Consider the following 23433-nt stretch of genomic DNA (forward strand, 5'->3'; position numbering starts at 1 on the left):
GACCCAATGGGGATGACTTTAGCGGAAATATCTAACAAAATATGGAGAGAGAAACTATAGAGACCATATCCAGAGGTTAGGCACAGCCCCTGGTTGAGGGATGGGGTCACTCACCCTTCTTAAAATTTTAATGTACAATTACTCCTGTCTAAAGGAAATACAGGGACAAAGAATGGTACAGAGACTGAAGGAGAGGCCATCCATAGACTGCCCCACCAGGGAATCCATCCCATATGCAGCCACCAAACTCATTCTCTATTGTTGATGCCAACAAGTACTTGCTGATGAGAGCCTGATAAGGCTCTCTCCTGAGAGGCTCTGCCAGACCCTTACTGATACAGGCAAGGATGCTTGCAGCCAACCATCAGACTGAACATGGGGACCCCAGTGGAGGAGTTAGGGGAAGGATGAATAAGATGATGAGGTTTGTAACCCCATTGGAAGTACAACAATATCCACAAACCAGACCCCCCCAGAGCTCTGAGGAATTAAACCACCAACCAAAGAATACACATGGAGGGACCATGGCTCCAGCTGTATTGGTAGCAGAGGATGGGATTATCTGGCAACAGTGGGAAGGGAGGAACTTGGTCCTATGAAGGTTTGATGCCCCAGTATAGGAGAATGGTAGGGCATAGAGGCAGGAATGAGTGGTGAGTGGGGGAGAATCCTCATAGATGCAGGGGGAGGGAGGGTGGGATAGGGTTTTTTTTTAATTTACAGAAGTTTTTGCTTACCTGTATCATTCACCTACACGTGCCTATACATTCTTTTAGTTATTATGTTGTACAACCTTCATGGCAATCAAACTAACAGGAAAATGCAAGCACGTCTACACTACAGAACAATGTATTTATTGTGCCTTAAATTGTTTTATTGATTGAAAATAGTCCCTGCTTATGATACATTTGCTGAGTGACTCCATGAAAGAAACATAGAGACCCCCTCAGCATATGATATGTTCTTTGGAGAAATGGGGGGAATTTCTCTAATACCCTCATGTCAGAAAAAGAAAAAAAGGAATGAGTTGTTAAGAGGGCAATGAATTATATATATATATATATATATATATATATATATATATATATATATATATATATATATATATATGTATATATTCATTGTTCCAGGATGGATAAAGAACAAATTATTAACCTGATTTCTACCTTGAAATTAAGTTATGCATCTGAAGTAATAACTTCACCTTGGTAGTAGGTTACACAACAATGTGACACAAATGTGACACAAAGGGTATGCAGGAGTAAACTGGCCAAGTATTGGTATATAGACATGCATGTATGAAAGATAGAATTGTCTCAGAACCCTAAGAACCATACGAGAGTAAAAAGTGAACTTAAGACCAATACTATTAAGTTTTTTGGAGCATGGTGCACCTTTAATTAAGATCATCAGTTCTTGGTATGGGTCTTTAATGTGTATTTATATTTTTCCAACAATGATTTCCTTTGATGTGATATGTGGGCATTATCTTGAAGGGCTCTCAAATAAATTCTTTCTTGGTAAACATTTTAGGCCATAAACACAGAGGCAGAAAGCAACACTGGGGTGTTTCAGTCTTGGAGTAATTATTGTGATTCCTAGTGGAAATGAAAGTATGTCCTTTGATGCTGTAACCTGTTTGTCACTGAGTGAGGTGACTCATATGGATAGCCTGAAGGATAAAGTGCCATAGAATGCTCACAGGGTGAATGGAAGGATCCTTGCACATATCTCTGGTTGATTAGAGTGTAATATTCGGTCATCATGTCAACAACAACAGTGCAAACACACTCACACACTCACAGGCACGCACATGCAAACACATATGAGCACTGAATATATATATGTAACACACCATAGGTTGTACCATCCCACGACTTAGATCTTGGCAGAAACATCTCTTCATATGCTCTTCTCTTGGCTTTTTATCTTCTGGTTTTTACAGATGCGAACACCCATCTGGATCATTGCAGCCCCTTCCGGCCTAACAGAATCAGAACATGTACTGCAACGTGATGGGTCTGTGGTCATTGGTGCATTTTTTCCTCTCGTAAGTGACTCTGCTTCAAGTTTAGAAATAGATTGGAAAACATTACCTTTGGGCACATCTAATGATTTATGGTAAGTGATTTGTATCAACTCATTTTTAAATATTCGTTTGTCCTACTTTAAGTGTGGATTTGAACCTTATTCCAAAAATTTCTCCTCATGAGGTTTCCTTCATATATTCCATTCCAAGATCCTCTGTTTAATTTTCTTTTCTTGATGACTCCTTATGTCCTCTCAAGTGAGAAGAGAAATATGTCATTACAGAGTTTTGTGTTTCATATTTGGTCATTGCAGTTTGATCACCTTTCACCATGCTGTCTGTAATTCCTCAGACTGTGAGCACATTTCATGCCAGTCCTGTACTACAAGGGATGTTGGCAGTAGCCTGACACAACACTTCAGAGAATCGCGGAGTTTTATTTGTGATTGTATTAGAGCAGGTAATACCTTTGAAATCTGTGACATTGTAATACCTCCTCAGGTTCTAGAGTGATCAGTGTTGTTTGTGTCAGCTGACACAGATTTGAATGCAGTGATGGCAGAATTAGAAATTTATCTCTCTTCACTTTTATTTTCTATCCTTAACATTTTGCAGAGTATTGAAAGCTAATGTTTTTTAATTTATATGATTTCAGATTTTTATCCATTACAACCTATTTAATTTATAAATTTCCACTATGCAATACTTGATTTCATGAATTTATTCATACAGGAATATTCTGAGATTATGTCACTGAAGGCTCTTTCCTAGACAGTCTAATATCTGCAGGAACAGCAGATCTAGATAAAGTTTGCTTCAACTTCCTTGGTAATCTCAGACATAAATAGCAATGTACAATAATTTTTCAAGGAAATAAAGTGTATATTGTAGCATGCTGAAATTTCTATCAGGGTATATATAAACTAAAGAACTGAAATAGAGAAACAAAGTACACACTCAACTCTGAATTCAACCTGGGGAAGGAAAACTGTGCAATGAATGTCCTGCTTCTGGTTAGTTGCTGAAAAATTGCTGAATGTCTAAGTGGATTTAGTCTAAGTAGAAACATTGCTAACACTTTGCTAGCAAATTGGTATGGTGATAAATTGTTAGGTCAAGGCAGTGTAGAAGGGAAATGATTCAGAAATAAAACATCATTAGGTGAAGAAGACATCTTTTCATAGTTTGAAATAAATTTTAATATTAAAGATGATCAGAATGATCCAAAAATTCACAACTAGCTGAAATATTTCATGTGGCTCTCTAAATGCCCCAGGTATATATCTTTTTTTAACTTTGCAAGAACCATGGATGCATTTGATAAATCTTTTACACTGTTGTGCAGTTGCACCACGTCAGGAACCACTTTGCACTATGCCCCATGTCTGTCCAGACAGTGTAGTGGGAGCAGTCTCACTGCAAAAGCACATTTGCAGTAGAACAGCTCATCAAATACTAGCAAGTGGAAAATGACTTGTCAGATGATTTAACAGGATATGAAATAAGACAACAGAATTTGGGAAGTGATTTCTTTTTTCATGTATGATAAATATATGTATAAAGTATAAATATATTAAATATATTTATATTCGCCTTATTTAATGTAATTTAAAATTATCTAGTTTTCTACAAGAAAGGGTATCTGAATATAAAGTATTCATATAAAGTAAATATAGAGTAAGATCTATTAAATTTCATTCATGCTTCTGATTAAATCTTTTATAATAGAGTGATGCAGTGCACAGTCATTTGAAAAAGGATCTTTCTGATATTCTTCCTTTTCCTTTTCTATGTGCACAAGTGCAAGCGTCAGGGTCACAATGAACACAATGATCATGTGCTTTAGAGTGGCTAGAATTATGAGCCTTAACACTGGAGTTTCAATTTACGCGTGTGTAATTGAACTCATTTTCTGATTTTTTATTATTAATCCATTTTGCAATAGTTTAGTGGAAGGTATTTTTTTAATCAAAAAATATTTTGGAATCAAAAACAGCAGGCAAGCATGAAAACCCCAAGCTGAAGTGTTTCCCAATAAAATGAAGTCTGCATGTTTGACCCATTTTATATACTGGTGTTTATAAAACTATAACTTTTTTCAGCAAAAATATTGCTAGTGATGCCTTCAGTTACAAGGATATTTGGTGGATTTCAAATTACCCAAAATATCCTAATCATTAAACCGTAGTATTTTTGGTGTAAGGTGATTTAAATTAACAAAATAACATGACAATAGTACTGTGGAAGTGAAAGTACATAGTAATAAACAAAAGAACAAGTTCTTTTGGTTTTTTTTGTTTTGTTTTTATTTTTTGTTTGTTGTTTTTGTTTTTTGGAGACAGGGCTTCTCTGTATAGCCCTGGCTGTCCTGGAACTCACTCAGTAGACCAGGCTGGCGTCGAACTCAGAAATCTGCCTGCCTCTTGTCTCCCAGAGTGCTGGGATTACATGTGTGTGTAACCACCGCCTGGCAAAGAACAAGTTCTTTATACACACACGACACTAATATTTGTTACATTGTGAATATTCTTGCATTGTCCCTTAATCCCTATTTCTAACTCACTGTCTCCAAATCTGTACCTCAGAGCTAATCCACTTGTCAGTGAGAACATGCCATGTTCATCTTCCTGGGTCTGGATAAGCTTGCTCTGGATAAATAATTCTACTTCCAAATTCCATGATGCTCTATTAAAGAGTTGTGTACTATGGCAGTATGTAAACTTAACACATTTTTGTCTATTCTTTGACTGAGGGATATCTAGATTGCTTCTGGTTTCTGGCTGTTATGCAGTAAGTTGCAAAGAACATGGTTGAGCAAATGTCCTTGGGCACAACTGTAGAATATTTTGATGTATGCTCAGAAGAGGTATGGCTGGCTATTGAGTTGCTGATGGACAAGGTCACTGTAGAAGTTTGCCATGAATGGAGGAGCAAGCAGACCCTTTCCTTGAGGTCCTCACCAGCGTCAACTGTCACTTTTGTTTCTGATCTTTGCCAAGCAGACATGTGTAAGATGAAATCACGGAATCATTTTGATTTACATTTTTCTGTTGAATTTTGAACATTTATTTAAATGTTTCCCAGACACTTAAGATGTTTCTGTTGAAAATTCTGTTTAGATCTGTACTGCATTTTAATTGAAATATTTGATTTGTTGTTTTCTAGTCTCTTGAGTACTCTAAATATTTTGGATAATAGCTATCTGCAAGAAGTGGAATTGGTGAAAATCTTTCTGCATTCTGAAGACTGCTGTTTTGAACAACTGGTCTTTCCTTGGCCTTACCAAACCTTTTTTATTATCATTTTATTAGCTGTGATAATGTACAGCAACTGCATGATTGGTGTTCTGTTCCGAAAGTCTTTCCTCTTCAATGCGTGCAACGGTTTGCCCTAATTTCTCTAGGATTAGATTCAGTATTTCTGGTCTAATGTTAATATCTTTGATCTATTTGGAATTTAGGTTTGTGCAAAACCTGGATGTGCAACTAATTGCATTCTATAATCATTGACATCTAGTGAGACCACAACAATTCATGGAAAATATTTTCTTATTTACAGTTGTATAATTTTTGGATTTTTATCTGAGATCAATTGTCCATAGGTGTATGGATTCCAATAAGGGTTTTTTCGTTTAATTCTATTAATAAACCTGTTTGTTTTAAGCTAAAATAATGATGGTTTTATTACTATTGCTGTGTAGTACAGTTTGAAATCAGGGAAAGTAATACCTTGGGATTTTCTTTATTGTACATAATTGTTTTATCTACTGTGGGATTTTATTTCTACGTATGAAGTTACATATTCTTTTAAGTTTTGAAAAGTATTCTGTTGTAATTTTGATAAGGATTAAGTTGAAACAGGAGATTTCTTTTGATTAGAAGGCCATTTTCATTATGTTGATCCTACTATTGCATCAGCTCTTGAGATCTTTCTGTCTTCTGACATCTTCAATTTATTTTCAATGACTGAACATTTTTATTATACATGTTTTTAACTTGCTTGGTGTTTGTTACCACAAGATTTTTATATAATTTGCGGCTGTTGTATAGAGTGGTTCACTAGCAATTTCATCCTTGGTCTCCTTATTGATTCCATATATGATGGTTATTGATAATATTTGGTTAGTTTAGTATATGTGACTTTGGACTCACTTATTTATATTATCATATCATCTGTGAATAGTGATATTTTGATAGCTTCCTTTTCAATTTGAATTCCCATAAACTCCTCTTCTGTTTTATTGTTCAATCTACAACTTCAAGTACTATATTAAATAGTTCTGGAGATAGTGGACAGCTTTGTCTTCTTCCTGATGTTTGAAGAATTGCTTTCTTGGATTTAGGCTTGGTGTAAACTGGCTTTCTTAAGTGTATGTCCCTTATACCACAGATCAGTAGAAAACTATTTATCTTTAAAGGTTTCTCCATGTTTTCAAATGCTGTTTCAGCATTTAATGACATGATTATGCACTTTTTTCAGGTTTTTCATACTGTGGATTACATTGAAAGATTTGTATATATTTAACCATTTCTTCATCTCAGAGATGAGACCCGGTTGATCATAGTAGATGATGTTGTCAATGCCCTTTCAGTTCTTTGCAAGTCTTTTATTGAGTAGTTTCACCTACTTTCAGTAGAAATTTTTCTACAACAGGCTTTCTTATACTCTGTGGTGTTTGGTCATTAGAGTGTCAGTGGCATCATAAAATGAATTGGGCAATGTTCCTTTTGAATATATTTCTAGGAAGATTAGCATTAGTCTTTCTTTGAGAGTCTTCTTGAATTCTCCTCTAAAACCATCTGACCTTCAGTTTTTTTTTTTTTTGTTGTTGTTGCTTTGCTTTAACTGAATGATTTTAATGACTTCTATATCCTTTGGGGCTACAGGACAATTTGCACTGCTTATCTGATTTTCATTTAACTGTGGTAAGTAGTATTTATGAAGAAAACTGTCCCTTTCTTTCACCAATTATGTGGAAGAAGGGTCTTTAAAGGAGGAACTAATGATTATTTGAATTTCTTTTTTATCTTTGGTTGTTTGCCTCTTTTTCTTTCTGAATTTGGTAATTTGGGTACAGCTTTCGTGTCTTTTAGGCAGTTCGGATAAACATTTTTTCATCCTGTTTGTTTTAGAGAATCAACTCTTGTTTAACTGATTGTTTTGTTCTTTCTGTTTCAGTTTTAATAATTTCAGCCATGTGTTTGATTGTTTCCTACCATGCAATTATCTTGCCTGTGTTTGCTTCTTTTTATTGTAGAATATTCTGGTGTGCTGTTAAGTTGAATGTAGAAGATCTCTCCAATTTCTTTATGAAAGTACATACTGCTTTAACATTTCCTATTAGCACAATGTCATTGAGTCCACAACTTTGATTATGATCTGTATTCATTTTCATTGAATAGCAACGAAGTTTTTAATTTCTTCCTTTATTTATACCTTGATCCAGTAGTTATTCTGAAGAGATAGCTTCAGTGTCCATGAGTTACTATGCTATTTGTTGTTCTGTCATTGATGATAGATTACAAGTGATGTCATTGTTGATAGCTTGTTAATTATTATTTTCCTGATCAAATATAAAGGTTTATTTCAATGTTTTTATGAGTTTAAATATACTTTGTGAATAATTATGTGGTAATTTTCTAAGAGTGTTAGAGGAGGTGCTCAGAAGAAGGTATTTTCTTTTGTGTTTGGGCGAAATACTTTTTAGTTATCTGCTATGTCCATTTGATTCATATTGTCTATTACATCTACAATTTCTATGTTTAGTTTTTGTCTGGTATGTCCAGACTATTGGTGAGCGTGGAATATTGAAATCTTGCACTACAAGGGTGTGAAGGATGATGGGATTTGAACTTTAGTAATGTTTCTTTTCAAATATTGGTGCCCTTGAATTTGAGGCATAGTTGTTGAGAATTGAAGTATACTATTGGTAGATGTTTCCTTGGTAAGTATGAAGTCCACTTCCCCATCTCCTTTTGGCAATTTTAGCTGGAAGTCTATCTTGTTACACGTGACCTTACTGATCTTCTTGGATATTGGTTTGGAAACCCCTGCCAGGCCTTAATTCTGAGATAATTTTTTTTATCTTTGATGTTGAGTAGTGTTTGTATTATGCAGCAAAGTAACATCTTGATTTTGTAGTCATTTTATTTGGTTGTGTTGTTTTTCAGGGAATTATGTCCATTGGTAATGAGAGACAATGATTAATGATTATTAACTCTTGTTATTTTATTTTAGGTATTGATGTTGGTGGTAGGGTGGAGTGTATGTTTGCTTTGCTGCTTTTGTTATGCTGGTATGAGATTATTTATTGCCTGAATTTTCAGGGCTACATTTGACATCCTTTAGTTTGAATTTTCCTACAAGTACATTCTGTACTTTGTCTTTCTCATGGTCTATCTCGTTTTCTTCATCTATTGTTAGTGAAGTTTTCACTGGGTAAAATACTATCCATGGATATCTGTGGTCTCTTGGAGTCTATATGAAATCTTCCTGGGCCCACATGGCTTTTAGAGTGTCTCTTAAGAATTCTGATGTAATTCTATTTGGTATGCCTTTATATATTACTTTCCATTTTCTCTTTTAGTTTTAATCCTTTTTTGTATTTCTTCTTTTCTTTTCTTTTGTGTACTTAGTGTTTTGATTATTATGTAGCAGGAATGTTTACTTAGCTTGTCTTTTTGGTAATTTGTAAGCTTCTTGCATATTATAGGCAACTCTTTCTATAGGATATGACATTTTTATTCTAAGGCTTTGTTAAAATATCCTGGATTTCTGACATGGGGATTCTCTACTTCTCCTATTTCTATGTGTGTAAACTTTGTTTTTTATATTGTCCAAAATTTTTCTGGATGTTTTGGGTCTGGAATTTTTTAAAATTTAACATTTTATTTGAATGATATATCTATTTTATCTACGCTGTCTTCTTTTTTCTTATACAAATACATTATTTATCATTTTTTGTTTATATTTATAATGAGAATTCCCTTCCCAGTTCCACTTCCACAAAGCTCCCAATCACATTGCCCCTCACCCCCCTACTCTTTACCTCTATGAGTGTGCTCCTCCACCCACTCACCCCGTACTGCCTCACCAGTCTAGCATCCCTTTACACAGAGAATCATGCCTCCTTACCCTCCCTTGATGTCAGAGAAGGCCATCCTCTTCTCCATATGTATCTGGAATCATGTCTTGGTTCATGTACAATCTTTGGTTGCTTGTTTAGTCCCTGGGAGGCCTGGATGGTCCAGTTACTTGATGCTGCTCTTCATATGGGGTTGCAATCCCCTTCAGCTCCTACAGTTCTTCCCCTTCTCTTCTATTGGGGTCCCTGCGTTCAGTCCAGTAGTTGCCTGTTAGTTTCTCCATTAGTAATAATCAGTTGCTGGCATAACCTCTCAGAGAATAGTCATACCAGGCTCCTTCCAGCAAGCCCTTGACATCAACAATATTGTGGGTGTTTGCTTCCACAGCTCACGTGGTGGCCTCTAGATGGCTTTTACTTCAGTCTCTCTTCCATTTTTGTCTCTCTCTTTCCTTTGGACAGGAATATTTCTGGGTTTAAAATTTTGAATTACATGGGTGGCATCATGATTCAACTGGGGGTCATGACGATCTACTGGAGGTTGTGTGTAGAGGTTTTGTATCTCTTTCTTGGATATTACTACTAAAGCCATCCCCATTGCATCCTGGGAGCCTCTCACTTTTCTGGAGTCTGGGACTGTCTTCTGGTTGCCCCAATTTTGACATCTCCACTGCTACTTGTTTCTGTTTTATTTTCTGTCTTCTCCCCTGTCTCTTCTATTACCTGTTCATGCCCCTCCTTTTTGCCCTCCTGCTCCTCTATCCCTCTCCGGTTGCTCCTGTTCTCTAACTCTGCTGGTTTGCTTTATAGTTCTTTAATTATGTTTAGGTATGGAATTGAATTCCGGATCTCTCCTATACTTTTAGCATGAGGGGGTGTTTTATTTTGTCAAAAGTTTTTCAGGATCCAATGAGAAGATCATGTGGGTTTTTGTTTGTTTGACATTGTTTATATAATGGATTAAGTTGATGGATTTCCATATATTGAACCATCTCTGCAACCCTGAGATGAAACACAATTGATCATGGTGAATAATCATTTTGATGTGCTCTTGGATTCATTTTGCTAGAATTCTATTGAATATTTTTACAGCAATATTCATAAGGGAAATTGTTAACTGTTCTGAAATTCTCTTTCTTTGTTGGGTCTTTGTGTGGTTTAGCATAAATGAGGCTTTACAAAGCATAAATGAGACTTTGTAAAATGTATTGGGTAGTGTTCCTTCTGTTTTTATTTTGTGAAAGAGTTTGGGTTTATTGGTATTAAGACGTCTTTGATTCTGATAGAAATCTACCCTCAAATCTTCTGGCCCTGTGCATTTATTTATTAATTTATTTTTACTATTTTTTTATTGAGTATCTTCTTCATTTAGATTGCCAATGGTAAAACCTTTCCCAATTTACCAACTCCCAAAAGCCCCCCTCCCCAAAGATTCCCTACACCTCCTCCCACCCCCTGCCTCCACATATATGCCCCTCTACCCGACACAGTCCCACCTTCCCCCCCCACATTTCCCCTGTTCGTTTCCCTTTGTTGGGGGCCTCTATTGAGCCTTTATATGACCAAAGACCACTCCTCTCACTGATGCCTAACAAGGCCTTCCTCTGACACATTTTTGGCTGGAACCATGTGTACCCCTTTGTTGATAGTTCAGTCCCTGGGAGTCTTGGGGTGTCTGGGTGTCTGAAGTCATTGTTCTTCCCAAGGGGTCTATATACTCCTTCAGTCCTCCGGACCACCCTCCATATCCTCCGTTGGGGACCACAAGCCCAGTCTAATAATTGGTTGCTAGTTTCCTCCTCTGTATTTGTAAGGCTCTGCAGGGCCCCTCTGGAGACAGCCATGGCATGCTCCTTTTGGTACATGCTTCTTGTCGTAGTATCAGGGTTTGTTGACTGTTTATAGGATGAATCTCCACGTAGGGCAGTCACTGGGTGGCCTTTACTTCAGACTCTGCTCCACACATTGCCTCCCTTATTGCTCCTGTGAGTATTATGGATACAGAAACTGTGGTATATATACACAATGGAATACTATTCAGCTATTAAAAACAATGAATTCATGAAATTCTTAGGCAAATGGATGGAACTGGAAAGTGTCATCCTGAGTGAGGTAACCTAGTCACAAATGAATGCACATGGTATGCACTCACTAATAAGCGGATGCTAGTCCAAAAGCTCAAAATAAACAATTTACAATTCACCCAGAACAGGAAGCTCAAGAAGAAGGAGGACTTAAGTGAGGGTGCTATGGTTCCTCTGAGAAAGGGACTTCCAGTTTTGTTGAGTATAGTCTATGGTATTAGGACCTGATAATTTCTTTAAATTTCCTCCATATCTGTTGCTATGTCTCCCTTTTCATTTATGACATTGTTAATTTGGATACTGTCTCTGTGTTGTCTTGTTAGTTTGGCTAAGTATTTCCACTATCTTGTTGATAAAGAAACAGCAACTGCTTTTGCTGATTCTTTATATAGTTCTTTTTGTTTCTACTTGGTTGATTTCATCCTCGAGTTTGATTATTTCCAGCTGTCTACTCCTCTTTGGTGTATTTGCTTATTTCTGTAAGAGAGCTTTCAGGTGTGCTGTTAAACTGCTAGTGTATGCTCCCTCTAGTTACTTTTTGGAGGCACTCAGAGCTATGAGCTTTCCTCTTAGCACTGCTTTCACTGTGCCCCATAAGTTTGGGTATGTTGTGTCTTTCATCTTCATTGAATTCTAAAAGTCTTTCATTTCCTTCTTTATTTCTTTCCTGACCAAGTTAACATTGAGGAGATAGATGTTCAACTTCCATGTGTACATGGGCTTCCTGTTTTTGTAGTTATCGAAGATCAGCCTCATTCTGTGGTGGTCTGATAGAATACATGGGATTAACTCAAAATTCTTGGATCTGTTGATGTTTATTTTGTGTCCAAATTATATGGTAGATAATTTGAGAAGGTACCATGGTGAGAAGAAGGTTTATTATTTTGCTTTAGGGTTAAATCATCTGTAATTAGCAGTTAAATCCATTTGTTTCATAAATTCTGTTAGTTTCACTGTGTCTCTCTCTTTAGTTTCTGTATCCATGATCTGACCATTGGTTAGATTGAAATATTAAAGTGCCCCACTGTTATTGTGAGGTTCATTGTGTGCTTTGAACTTTAATAAAATTTCTATTATGAATGTGGGTGCCCTTGCAATTGTAGCACAGATGTTCAGAATTGAGAGCTCTCCTTGGAATATTTTTCATATGTTGAGTATGAAGTGTCCTTCCTTATCTTTTTTGAAAACTTTTGGTTGTAAGTAGATTTTATTCAATATTGAAATCGCAACTCCAGCTTCCTTCCTGAGATCATTTGCTTTGAAAATTGTTTTCCAGCCCTTTACCCTGAGGTAGTTTCTGTTTTTGTCTGTGAGCTATGCTTCCTGTATGCAGCAAAATGCTGTACCCTGTTCACATATCCAGTCTGTTAGTCTATATCTTTTTATTGGGAAATTGAGTCTATTGATATTAAGAGATGTTAGGAAATAGTGATTGTTGTTTCCTGTTATTTTTGTTGTTAGAGATGAAATTATGTTCTTTTCTTTTGGGTATCTTCTTTGGGGTTCCTTGAAAGAAGATTAGTTTCTTCTGTTTCTAGGGTGTAGTTTCCCTCCTCCTGTTGGAATTTTCCATTTGTTACCCTTTGCAGGGCTGAATTTGTAGAAAGATAGTAGCCTGGGCTGGCATTTGTCTTCTCTTAGGGTTTGTATGATATCTGCTGAGGATCTTCTAGCTCTCATAGTTTCTGTTTAGAAGTCTGGTGTAATCCTGATAGGTCTGCCTTTATATGTTACCTGACCTTTTAAACTTACCGCTTTTAATATTCTTTATTTGTTTTGTGCATTTTGTGTTTTGACTATTATGTAATGGGAGGAATTTCTGTTCTGGTTCAGTCTGTTTGGAGTTCTGTAGGCTTCTTATATATTCATGGGCATCTCTTTCTTTAGGTTATGGAAGTTTTCTTCTATAATTTTATTGAAGATATTTACTTGCCCTCTCTGTCGGGAATCTTTGTTCTATTCTATACCTATTATCCTCAGGTTTTGTCTTTTCATTGTGTCTTGGATTCCCAGGATGTTTTGAGTTAGGAACTTTTTTCATTTTGTGGTTTCTATGATTGTTGTGTCAATATTTTCTATGGTGTCTTCTGCACCTTAGATTCTCTCTTCTATCTTTTGTATTCTGTTGGAGGTGCTTGCATCTATGAGTCCTGATCTCTCTCCTAGTTTTTCTATCTTCAGTGTTGTCTCCTTTTGTTTCCTTTGTTGTTTCTATTTCCATTTTTAATCATGGATGGTTTTGTTCAGTTCCTTAACCTATTTGGTTGTGTTTTCCTATAATTCTTTAAGGTATTTTTGTGTTTCCTCTTTAACACTTTCTACCTGTTTTCCTGCATTTTCCTGTATTTCTTTAAGGGAGTTATTTATGTACTTACAGTCCTCTATCATTATCATGAGATTTGATTTTAAATGAGAGCCTTGATTTCTGGTTTGTTGGTGTATCCAGGGCTTGCTGTGGTGGGAGATGTGGGTTATGCTGATGACAAGTAGCCTTGGTTTCTGTTGTTTATGTTCTTCCCCTTGGCTCTTGCCATCTAGTTATCTCTGGTGTTAGTTGGTATTCTTGTCCCTGATTGTGGCTTGTCCCTTCTGCAAGTCTGCGTGTCAGCACTCCTTTGATATCAGTTCTCTCTGGGAGGAATTCTCTCTGTGGCCCATGGTTAACTCTGGGCAGAGACTGAAACCCAAGCGATTCTATCTCACACTTCTCCTTGATTCCTGCGATCTGAGGACTCTAGTCAGGTCCCTCAGAGCAGATTGGTAGTCTTATAACTGCTCATAGGTTTGTCATCACTACTTGGAGACTAACTCTCTATTGGCAGTATTTTGGTATAGAGAGCTGGTGCACAGGTTCAGCTCTGGGATTGAAACCAGAAGTGAAAGTAGATGTTGTTTGTGTGCAGGGAATATATCCTGTCAATGTTGCAGCTTCAGAGCTTATGTGGGCTTCTATGAGTGCTCATCAGTGAGGAAAAGCAGAAATCACCGAATCACTTGAGGCTAGGCGTTCATATGTTATTCTGACCTCCAGACCTGACTGTCCTCTTTAGCAGTGAAGTCCTACTATGTTGACTCCTTTCTTTCTCCTGTATTTTAGAATTATTTAGTGGAGAGCATCTAAATTAGCCAAAAGGTCAAGAAGCGATAACTTAGGTACTTTTAACAATATTTGTGACTTCACAGTGGAATTTTTCTACTTTTTCATTTTCTTTGAGATAGGGTTAATGTATATCCAGGGTTGTCTGGAAGCAAGATATAGACAGACTCATTTGTAATTTACAGATAGGCCTGCTTCTGCATGTTTAATGATAAGGTTGTATGTAGTAGACTCATGCACCCACCAGTGGTATAGATAATGACAGATGCTTTTCAATATTTTAAGGCATAGGAGTTTTAGGTGGGCAGATTACCAGAAAATTTTGAAATTCTCCACTGTAATACCTGCCACTATGTCCTGGATGTGGTCCACTTTACTTTTCTGCTCATCTTCTGGTCCATCCAGAAACCACAGTGTCCTGCTAGCAAGACTCCCACCTTTGATTTCTGCTTTGAAGTATCCCTATATCTCCTGGAAGTTTTGCTATTCACTTTCTTCCCAGCTATTGGTAGTCAGATATATGTTACGTCCTAAAGGCAAGTGAGGAAGGATGTATGTTCACAAAATATCAAGCCAGTCATGGTCTGTAGAAATAGCAAAACCAAGAACTGACAACTAAGCCAGTGCTTTACTCCCTGAAAGATTAGAATTCAGCAATCCAATAATAGTGACAAAACATCACACAATGTGCGCCAACATAGAAACTTGCCACCAATCTTGATACTTTTCCTAGTTTTCTTTCTTTCTTTCTTTCTTTCTTTCTTTCTTTCTTTCTTTCTTTCTTTCTTTCTTTCTTTCTTTCTTTCTTTCTTTCTTTCTTTTTTTCTTTCCATCTTTCTTTCTTTCTTTCTTTCTTTCTTTCTTTCTTTCTTTCTTTCTTTCTTTCTTTCTTTTTTTTTGGATTTGGTTTTTTTTGAGACCGGGTTTCTCTGTTCCCTGAGACAGAGTTCCTTGGCTGTCCTGGAACTCACCCTGTAGACCAGGCTGGCCATGAACTCAGAAATCTGCCTGCCTCTGCCTCCCAGAGTGCTGGGATTACAGGCGTGTGCCACTGCCACCCAGCTCCTAGTTTTCTTAAGGAGATGAGTCTGGGATAGAAGAAAAAGCCAGAAACCTAGTAAGCTTGAGTATGTCTGAGACCCTGGCACTCTGGTACCCAGGCACCCACCAGAGATTGTAGGCATCTCCTAACTCCCTACTACATTCCTGAATTGGATATTTGCCATATTTTCCACATAAGGACATAAGACATGTGATCACATACCACAAAACATAGTTTTCCATGCAAATGTGGTACCTAGTGGCTCTGAGGGTTTACACAATATGATTCCCTTTCTAGCCATTCCATCTTGCAAAAGTTATTTAATCTCTGGCCCACACAGAGAAGGTTGCATCCATCTATTTTCCAGGGTAAACCAAAAATGAACAGGTTTTTCAAAAGCCAAATCTTGCCACAGATAGACTGAATTCACAAAGTGAGCTCTTTCATAATAGTATATCACATGAATCTGGTGGCTTCATGAAAAATAAACTATTTTTCATAGTTTGGCATACTGGAAGATAAGAAGAGTGGATAATTTGTAAAGAAATATATTTCATTCTATGACGGAATTATGTTATATTTCCACATCTGGAAGTCAGAGAAAGCAAACTCTCTTGGATATATAATTAATAAGTTTTGCTCTTCAGCATATCATTTGAAATGAAGAATTTGTTGAAGGACTGTGTGTTCTAAGCAAACACAAGCTTTCAGAATATAAAAGCCATTGCTCTAAAGTTATAGGTATAATAGTTATGAGTTCCTAATATGAATGCTGTGATACTTCTATGCAGGATGGATTTACGAAACTACCAACTTGTTTTGGCCATGTTATTTGCCATCAATGAAATCAACTTGAACCCTCATGTTTTACCAAACACGTCTCTGGGACTTGAGATATATGATCTCCCAGATACTGAAAGGAACATTCTGAAGAGTGTATTCTATTGGCTCACAGGTTTGAGCATATTTATCCCTAATTACAATTGTAGAAAAAAGTGGAAATCGGCTGCTACACTTACTGGAATATCATGGAAATCATCTGAAATCATTTGGACATTGTTGGGTCTTTACAAATTTCCTCAGGTGAGTGCACATGATGTGAGTGGTGGGAAGCCAGCTTTCTTTTCTCAGAATTAGCTGTTTGCAAAATGAAAAGGAGAGATTTTGATTAATTGGCATTAAAGAGCAAATAGAAAGACAAGTACGTTCACAGTCTGTTATTTTTTTTTACTTTGATGTAGAGTAAGGAGGGTGAACAGTACACAAGGCAATTTAAAACTTTAATAGTTTTCAATAATTTTTCTGGAAACACTCAGGAGATGAGATGTGACATTAAGAACTATTGAGCAGAGTATCAACTTTATAACTTAAATCGGGTTTTTAAGACTAAGACTATTTAAATGGCATTTATTGTTCTCATTTTTAAAATACTGATTTCCTTTCAGCTTACTGTTGGGCGTCTTGATCATGCAGAGATTGACACAAATCAGTTTACATCTGTGTACCAGGTAGCCCCCAAAGACACAGCTCTGTTCTGTGGTATTGCCTCTTTGATGCTTCATTTCAGCTGGACCTGGGTGGGACTGCTCATCACAGATGACCACAAAGGTTCTAAGTTTGCATCAGATTTTAGAATGGAGATGGAAAAGAACAAAGCCTGCATAGCTTTTGTGGAAACAGCATCATATGTGGGAGAATCAATATTTCATCCTCTAACATATGATCAGATGCATACTCTAGAGTCATCAGCAGATGTGATTGTAATTTATGGACCCACTGATTTCCTATTAACTGTAATAATAAATATCTATAGAAAGTACACGATGAATAAAATCTGGGTTATGAATAAAAAATGGATTGTCCCAACGATTCAACCATATACAATGTTACATTTATCCCATGGGGCTCTCACTTTTTCACCCCATCATGGGGAGATTGTTGGTTTCACAAAATTTCTGCAGGAAACCAATCCTGTTAAGTACCCAGAAGATACTTTTCTTCTTATCTTGTGGATGATTTTTTTCAATTGCTCAAGATTGCATTCTGCACGTAAAATCATTGAAAACTGTCTGCCCAATGCCTCTTTGGGATTGTTGCCAAGGAGTCTTTTTGAAATGGTCATGACTGAAGAGAGTTACAATGTGTACAATGCTGTGTATGCAGTGGCCCACAGTCTCCATGAGAAGAATCTCAATCAAATACAATTTCAACCACAGGCAAATATTGATAGGACTCTGTCATTCCCCTGGCAGGTAATGTGCCTTTCTTTGTATTGTAAATTCACCAACATGACACAGATGCTTTAAAAGCTCTCAAACTAGTAATACTATATTATTTTTCCATTCAATAACCCATAAGACATAGTGCATATTTCAGTGCTTAGATATCAATATAGTTCAATGTCTATGTATATGATGAGTGGCCTGTAGAAGATTCTGTTCAACAGACTAATTCTTCTTTTTGTAGAAATAGCAGAGATAGCTGGGCATGGTGGCACATGCCTGTAATCCCAGCACTTGGGAGGCAGAAGTAGGCAGATTTCTGAGTTCGAGTCCAGGCTGGTGTACAGAGTGAGTTCCAGGACAGCCAGGACTACACAGAGAAACCCTGTCTTAAAAAAGTACCAATCCCCCCTCTCAAGCAAACAAAAAAAGAAATAGCAGAGATATTTGTCTTGCTAATTTCTCAGTAGAAAAACCAAGATTTTCATTAATGTGCCGATCCCTAAAGAATCTTCATGTCTTAGAGTTGTGAATACCCAGGGGATGCTACACCATCTCAGAGAAGTTGATGGGGGTTGGGTGGTGAGATGGATTAGTCTAAAAAGAGGAACTGCAATCAGGATGGAACTGAATAATTACATTGTAAAGCATACAAAAACTATAAAAAAGGAAATATAGATCCAAATTCTAGAGTAGATTTAGAAAGTAGAAAGGGAATTGCCAAGAAAAGGTGATTAGAGGGTAAAGGCAATGAAAATGTTGTTTAGAGGACACCCCACTTTAGATAAATAAGAATAATTTATTGTTTCATAGCATGACATACAGTTAGTTGTGATGGGTAGTCATAGTTATCAATGTGACTGCGTCTGCAATCCAAATCCAAGGGCCAAGCTGGTGGTTATGCTGGAGTTACCCTGTTAAGCTTTCTCGAGAGGCTTGTGTCAGGCGACTTTGGGGCGTTCGGTCTTTGAATCTAGGGAAATTTTGTGTGACTTTTTATTTATAGGAACAATAAGCACTCTCTAAGTCAGTGAAGCGTACAGGACAACTGTGTACCTCTGGGTTTCATAGAAGTCAACATACATGTAAATCATGGCTATCAATTCATGTTAGGCTATGCTTTCTAGTTTGAAAAATGACATTGCATTCTATGTTGCTAAGTTTATAAAACATTTGATTGTTTGAAATGTATGTTCTGAGTCTTGCAAATAAACCAGAACAAAAAGAAAAAAGAAAAAAGAAAAAATCCAGGTTTTCAAGTTCATTTTACACAAAATATATACAAAATTCCTGTATGCCATTAGAATAAGTATGTGCTCTAAATCAGCCCACTCCTGATTATCCACCAAACTCAAGTAACCTCATCTTAAACATTGAGGCTGTGAAAATGTCAGGAAATATAAGGATATACCTAGTTTTTCAAAGAAGTTGAGATCTGTTCACTCCATAGTCCTTGAACATTTGGTAGTACTTGGAATAGTAATAAGATAGTTTCTTTAAACCATGGCAAAGTAATAGGGTCTTTTGTAGCATTTTATAGATTCTTGGAATTATATGGTATTCTATTAGATAATAGTGATAGAAATGAAGTAGTTTCAATCTTTTGAAAAGGGATAAAAAGTTGTGACTTGTTTGCTGTATTATCTTTGATCATTTGGCTCTTCTTGGCCTGGCATATTCTATGCAAACTGACATTTAAGAAAAAAAAATATATTTATTTTCTCCTAAGCTTTCTTTTGTTGTGTTCAATCCCATAGAAAATTAATTAAAATAGTGTTAACATCATACACTATTGTCAGGAAATAACTCCTTATTCATAATTAAATTATAAATTCATAACTTCAACTTCATCATATGATTTCTCATATCTTTTAGCTTCACCCTTTTCTGAAGAATATTCAAGTCAAAAACTCTGTTGGTGACCCTGTGGTTCTGGACTGGAAAAGGAAGGCTGATCCAGAGTATGATATTAACAACATTTGGGACTTTCCATCAGGTCTTTCACTATTGGTGAAAGTAGGAATATTTGTTCCTAGTGCTTCCAAGGGGAAACAGCTGATGATATCTGACTACATGATTAACTGGCCCATAGGATTTACAGAGGTGTGTTTCTAAGTAAATTTTATATGCTTCTTGACGTAGTAAATCTTGGTTGTTAATAATTACCCCATCAATACACTCATGACTATTATTATTAAGAGTTTTACTGATCGCTCATTCTTGTGGAAGTGTTTTAAACATTTTTAAATTATCTAATCATTTTGGCCTTTAAAGAAAGGTTATCAATTACTACTTTCTGACATCATTGTAACAAAAGAGATATCAGGCTGTTTACATTAACTTCTAGAGTCCAAGGTAAAGTTTTTTCAAAATAACATAAATTGAACTTCTCTGAGAAGAGGAATCTTAGTATAGATAGTATTTCTGAACTTCTTTCATCAAGGAAAACCTGTCAAGTATTATCATAAAACATGGTAGTATGAGGGACCATTAATATAGGAGATATTTCCCTAATTTATTAAAAAATGGGATTAGAAAGAAATTAGTGAAAAAAACACCCTTACCAATAATAACCACAAATAATGTAAACTATTTTGGTGTAACTCTAACCAAGGAAATCAAAGACATGTATGAAAACAAATTCAAGTCCTTGAAGAAATAAATTGAAGAGGATGTGAGATGATGGAAACCTCTTTCATCCTCATGGATGAATTTGATTAACCTAGTGAAAATTGGAAATTTAGAGTGTTACCTAAATTTTACAAATTTAATAAAGGAATCTACAGATACAGTGTAATTCCTATGAAAATTCTCACACAATTATTTACAGACCTTCAAAGAGCAATTCTCAATTTCATATGGAAAAACAAAAACCAAGGATAGCTAAATGAACCTGAACAAAAAAAGAACTTCTGGAGAAATCACCATCCTTGCCCTCAAAATGTAATACTGAGCAATGGTATAAAACCTTTATGGTTTCTTATAAAATGAAAGTAGTTGATCGGTGGAATGAAATCAGTTCCCTGTAGTACATCATGGACACTTGATTTTGACAGAAGCTGAACCTTACAATGGAAAAAAAGAAAGCATCTTCAACAAATGATGTCTCTCCTACTGAATATATGCTTGTAGAAGAATGCAAATAGACCAATATTATCACTCTGAAGACACCCAAGACCAAGCGCATTAAAAGCCTTAACATATTATCAAGATACACAGAGTCTAATAGAAGAGAAAGTGGGAAATAGCTTTGAACCCATTGGCAGAGAAGACAATTTCCTGGACGGATCATGAAACCATTGATAACTGAACCTGAAACGCTTCCATAGGCAAAGAACATTATCAATAGGACAAAAATGGCAGGTGATAGACTGTGAAAAGATCTTCATTAACTTTACTTTCAGTAGAAGCCTAATATTCTAAATAATAAGTAACTCAAGAAATTAGATTCCTTAATTTGAAAAGCTAATAACAAAATTTTTAAAATGTGGTAAAGAACTAAATAGAGAATTCTCAAAAGAGGAGCCTTGAATGTCTTAGAAGCAGTTAAAGAAATGTTCAACAACCATAGTCATCAGGGAAATGCAAGTGAAAATGACCCTGAGAAATCATCTTACACCAATCAAAATGGCTAAGATAAAAAGAAATGCTCAAGAGATAGCATATGGTAGTAAGGATATAGAGAAAGGGCAGCACTCCTCTGTTTCTGGTGGGATTGCAAACTTGTACAATCACACAGGAAAACAAACTGTCATTTTCTCAGAAAACTGAAAGTAGTACTACATGAAGATAGATATATATATACTGCTTCTGGGCATATACCCAAAACTGCTGTACCATATCAGAAAGGCCTTGCTCTCCTATCTTTATAGCATCCTTACATAATAGCCAGAAACTGGAAACAACCCAGTTAGGCCTCAATGGAAAAATAGATTCAGAAAATGTCTTTCATTCACATAGTGGTCTACTATTCAGCTATTAAAACACTCGGCCATTATAAATTTTCAAGGAAAATGGATGGAACTAGAAAATATCCTCCTCAATGAGGTAACCCAGACCCAAAAGGCATGCACTGAATTTGCTCACTCTTGAGAGGACATTAGTCATAAAGTACATGATAGCCCTGATTCAATCCACAGACCCAATGAAGCTAAACAAAGCAGGATACTGAAGCTAGGATACTTGAATCTCATTTAGAAGTGGTTTGAATCAGTCATAATGGGTAGAGTGATGGAGGAACTGGGTGTGAGAGGGAAGGTGGTAGGGAATGGTGGTCTCAGTATCAGGTGTTGGGAGAGTTAGAAAAATGAAAGGCAATCTGTAGTTGCCATCAGTGGAGGGTTTGAGGGAATCACATGGAAGTGTCAGAAACATGGCTTCAGGAAGGGTACCAGTAGAAAATTCATGTGACCATAGCTGAGAAAATAGCAGTGGAGATGTGTAACATGAAGAGGACAAACAACTTCTATAGCCATGCTGGTCCTGCCTTGGGGGGATAAGGACAACAACACAGACACAAAAATTTTGACCCAAAATTTCTCCTATTTAAAAGAAATGCAAGGATGGAAGAGAGATTGATAAAATGGCCATCCAATAATTGGCCCAATTTGAGATCCATCCTGGGGCAATACTCAATCCCTGAAACAGTTAATGATATTTTGTTATGCTTGCAGAAAAAGACCTAGCACAAGTGTCCTCCAAGATGCTTCACCCAACATTAGACAGACACAGATGAAGAGATCCACAGCCTAACACTGGACAGAGCTAAGGGTCTCTTATGGAAGGATTGAGGATAGTTTAGGAACTGCACAGGAAGACCAAGAGTCTAGTAACCTCAACCCTTGGGGGCTCTGACAAAATAATCCACCAATCAAAGGCCATACATGAGATAGACATAGTCTCAACACCCTCAAAATATGTAGTAGATGTGCAGCTCAAACTCCATGTTTGTTCCAAAAAGCTGAAGTGGGGGCTGTCCTTAAGCTATCTGTGGGACTCACTCCACAACTTAGCTGCCTTCCTTGGCCAGAGTGGGAGAGTATGAAGCTAATCCTGTAGAGACATCATGTGGCAGAGTGGCAGTAAATCCAGGGGGCCCACACCCTCTCAGCACAGCAGGCCAGGGGGAGGAGTGTTAGGGTGTGGACCAGGAGAGGCAGCATCCTGTATGTGAACTTAATAAAACAATTAGTGAAAAAATAACCTCACAATGACACATAAAATGGAGTGGTGTCAGGTGGTCCTTAGTTGTTTAAGAATCATGGGTGAGAAACCCATGATTAGCAGGATAGTAAACAGAAATACTGCGCGTTCTCCATTTCTATTAATTTTCCAGTTTCCTGCTTTAACTCCTGTCCTTATTTCCTTTGATGAGAAACATGTCTGTCCTCAGTTTGCTTTTGGTATGCTGTTTGATCACAATAGAAACCGGAACTAAGACAACTAGAAAGGCAGTCACAGTCAGTTTTCAGGGGGCCTTTGCTTTTAAGCCTTTTGCAGACACACAACAAACTGAGAGGATGTCCTTTAATTTTTAAGTCTCATCTTGGAAAAATGGCAACAAAACCAATGCGAGGAAAGTAGGATTCTCTTCAATACATCACAGTTGGGGGGTGAAGTTCATCAAAGCAGGGAATCAGGACAGCAGTGATTTGAGGAAACTGGGCAGATTCTGTCCACATTCAGGAGGAGGAAAGCGATGGCTGTTGTTGGCCAAACTTCATTTCCACTTTTCATTCAATAGCCAAGTGGGGTTAAACAGCAAGTTTGTACATTTTTAAATATAAATTTTAATTAATATACCTTTTATTATAAAATATGTACTTGGGCATTGATTAAGAGCTAAGCATTTTGTATCTTTTATTAAATATTTTTC

At 36.7% G+C, this 23433-nt stretch overlaps 1 protein-coding gene across 1 annotated transcript in view; it reads left to right on the plus strand.

Moving 5' to 3' along the window:
* The first annotated feature begins 1906 nt into the window (after positions 1–1906).
* LOC127671022 (vomeronasal type-2 receptor 116-like) overlaps positions 1907–23433 on the plus strand; it is a 42008-nt gene continuing 20481 nt past the window's right edge. The window contains exons 1-4 of the mRNA XM_052165688.1: positions 1907–2121; positions 16128–16419; positions 16782–17588; positions 19434–19661. Of these exons, the coding sequence (XP_052021648.1) occupies positions 1907–2121; positions 16128–16419; positions 16782–17588; positions 19434–19661 (1542 nt within the window). The remainder of the gene's footprint in view (positions 2122–16127; positions 16420–16781; positions 17589–19433; positions 19662–23433) is intronic.

Source organism: Apodemus sylvaticus, chromosome 20, assembly GCF_947179515.1.
Source record: "Apodemus sylvaticus chromosome 20, mApoSyl1.1, whole genome shotgun sequence".
Taxonomy (NCBI): domain Eukaryota; kingdom Metazoa; phylum Chordata; class Mammalia; order Rodentia; family Muridae; genus Apodemus; species Apodemus sylvaticus.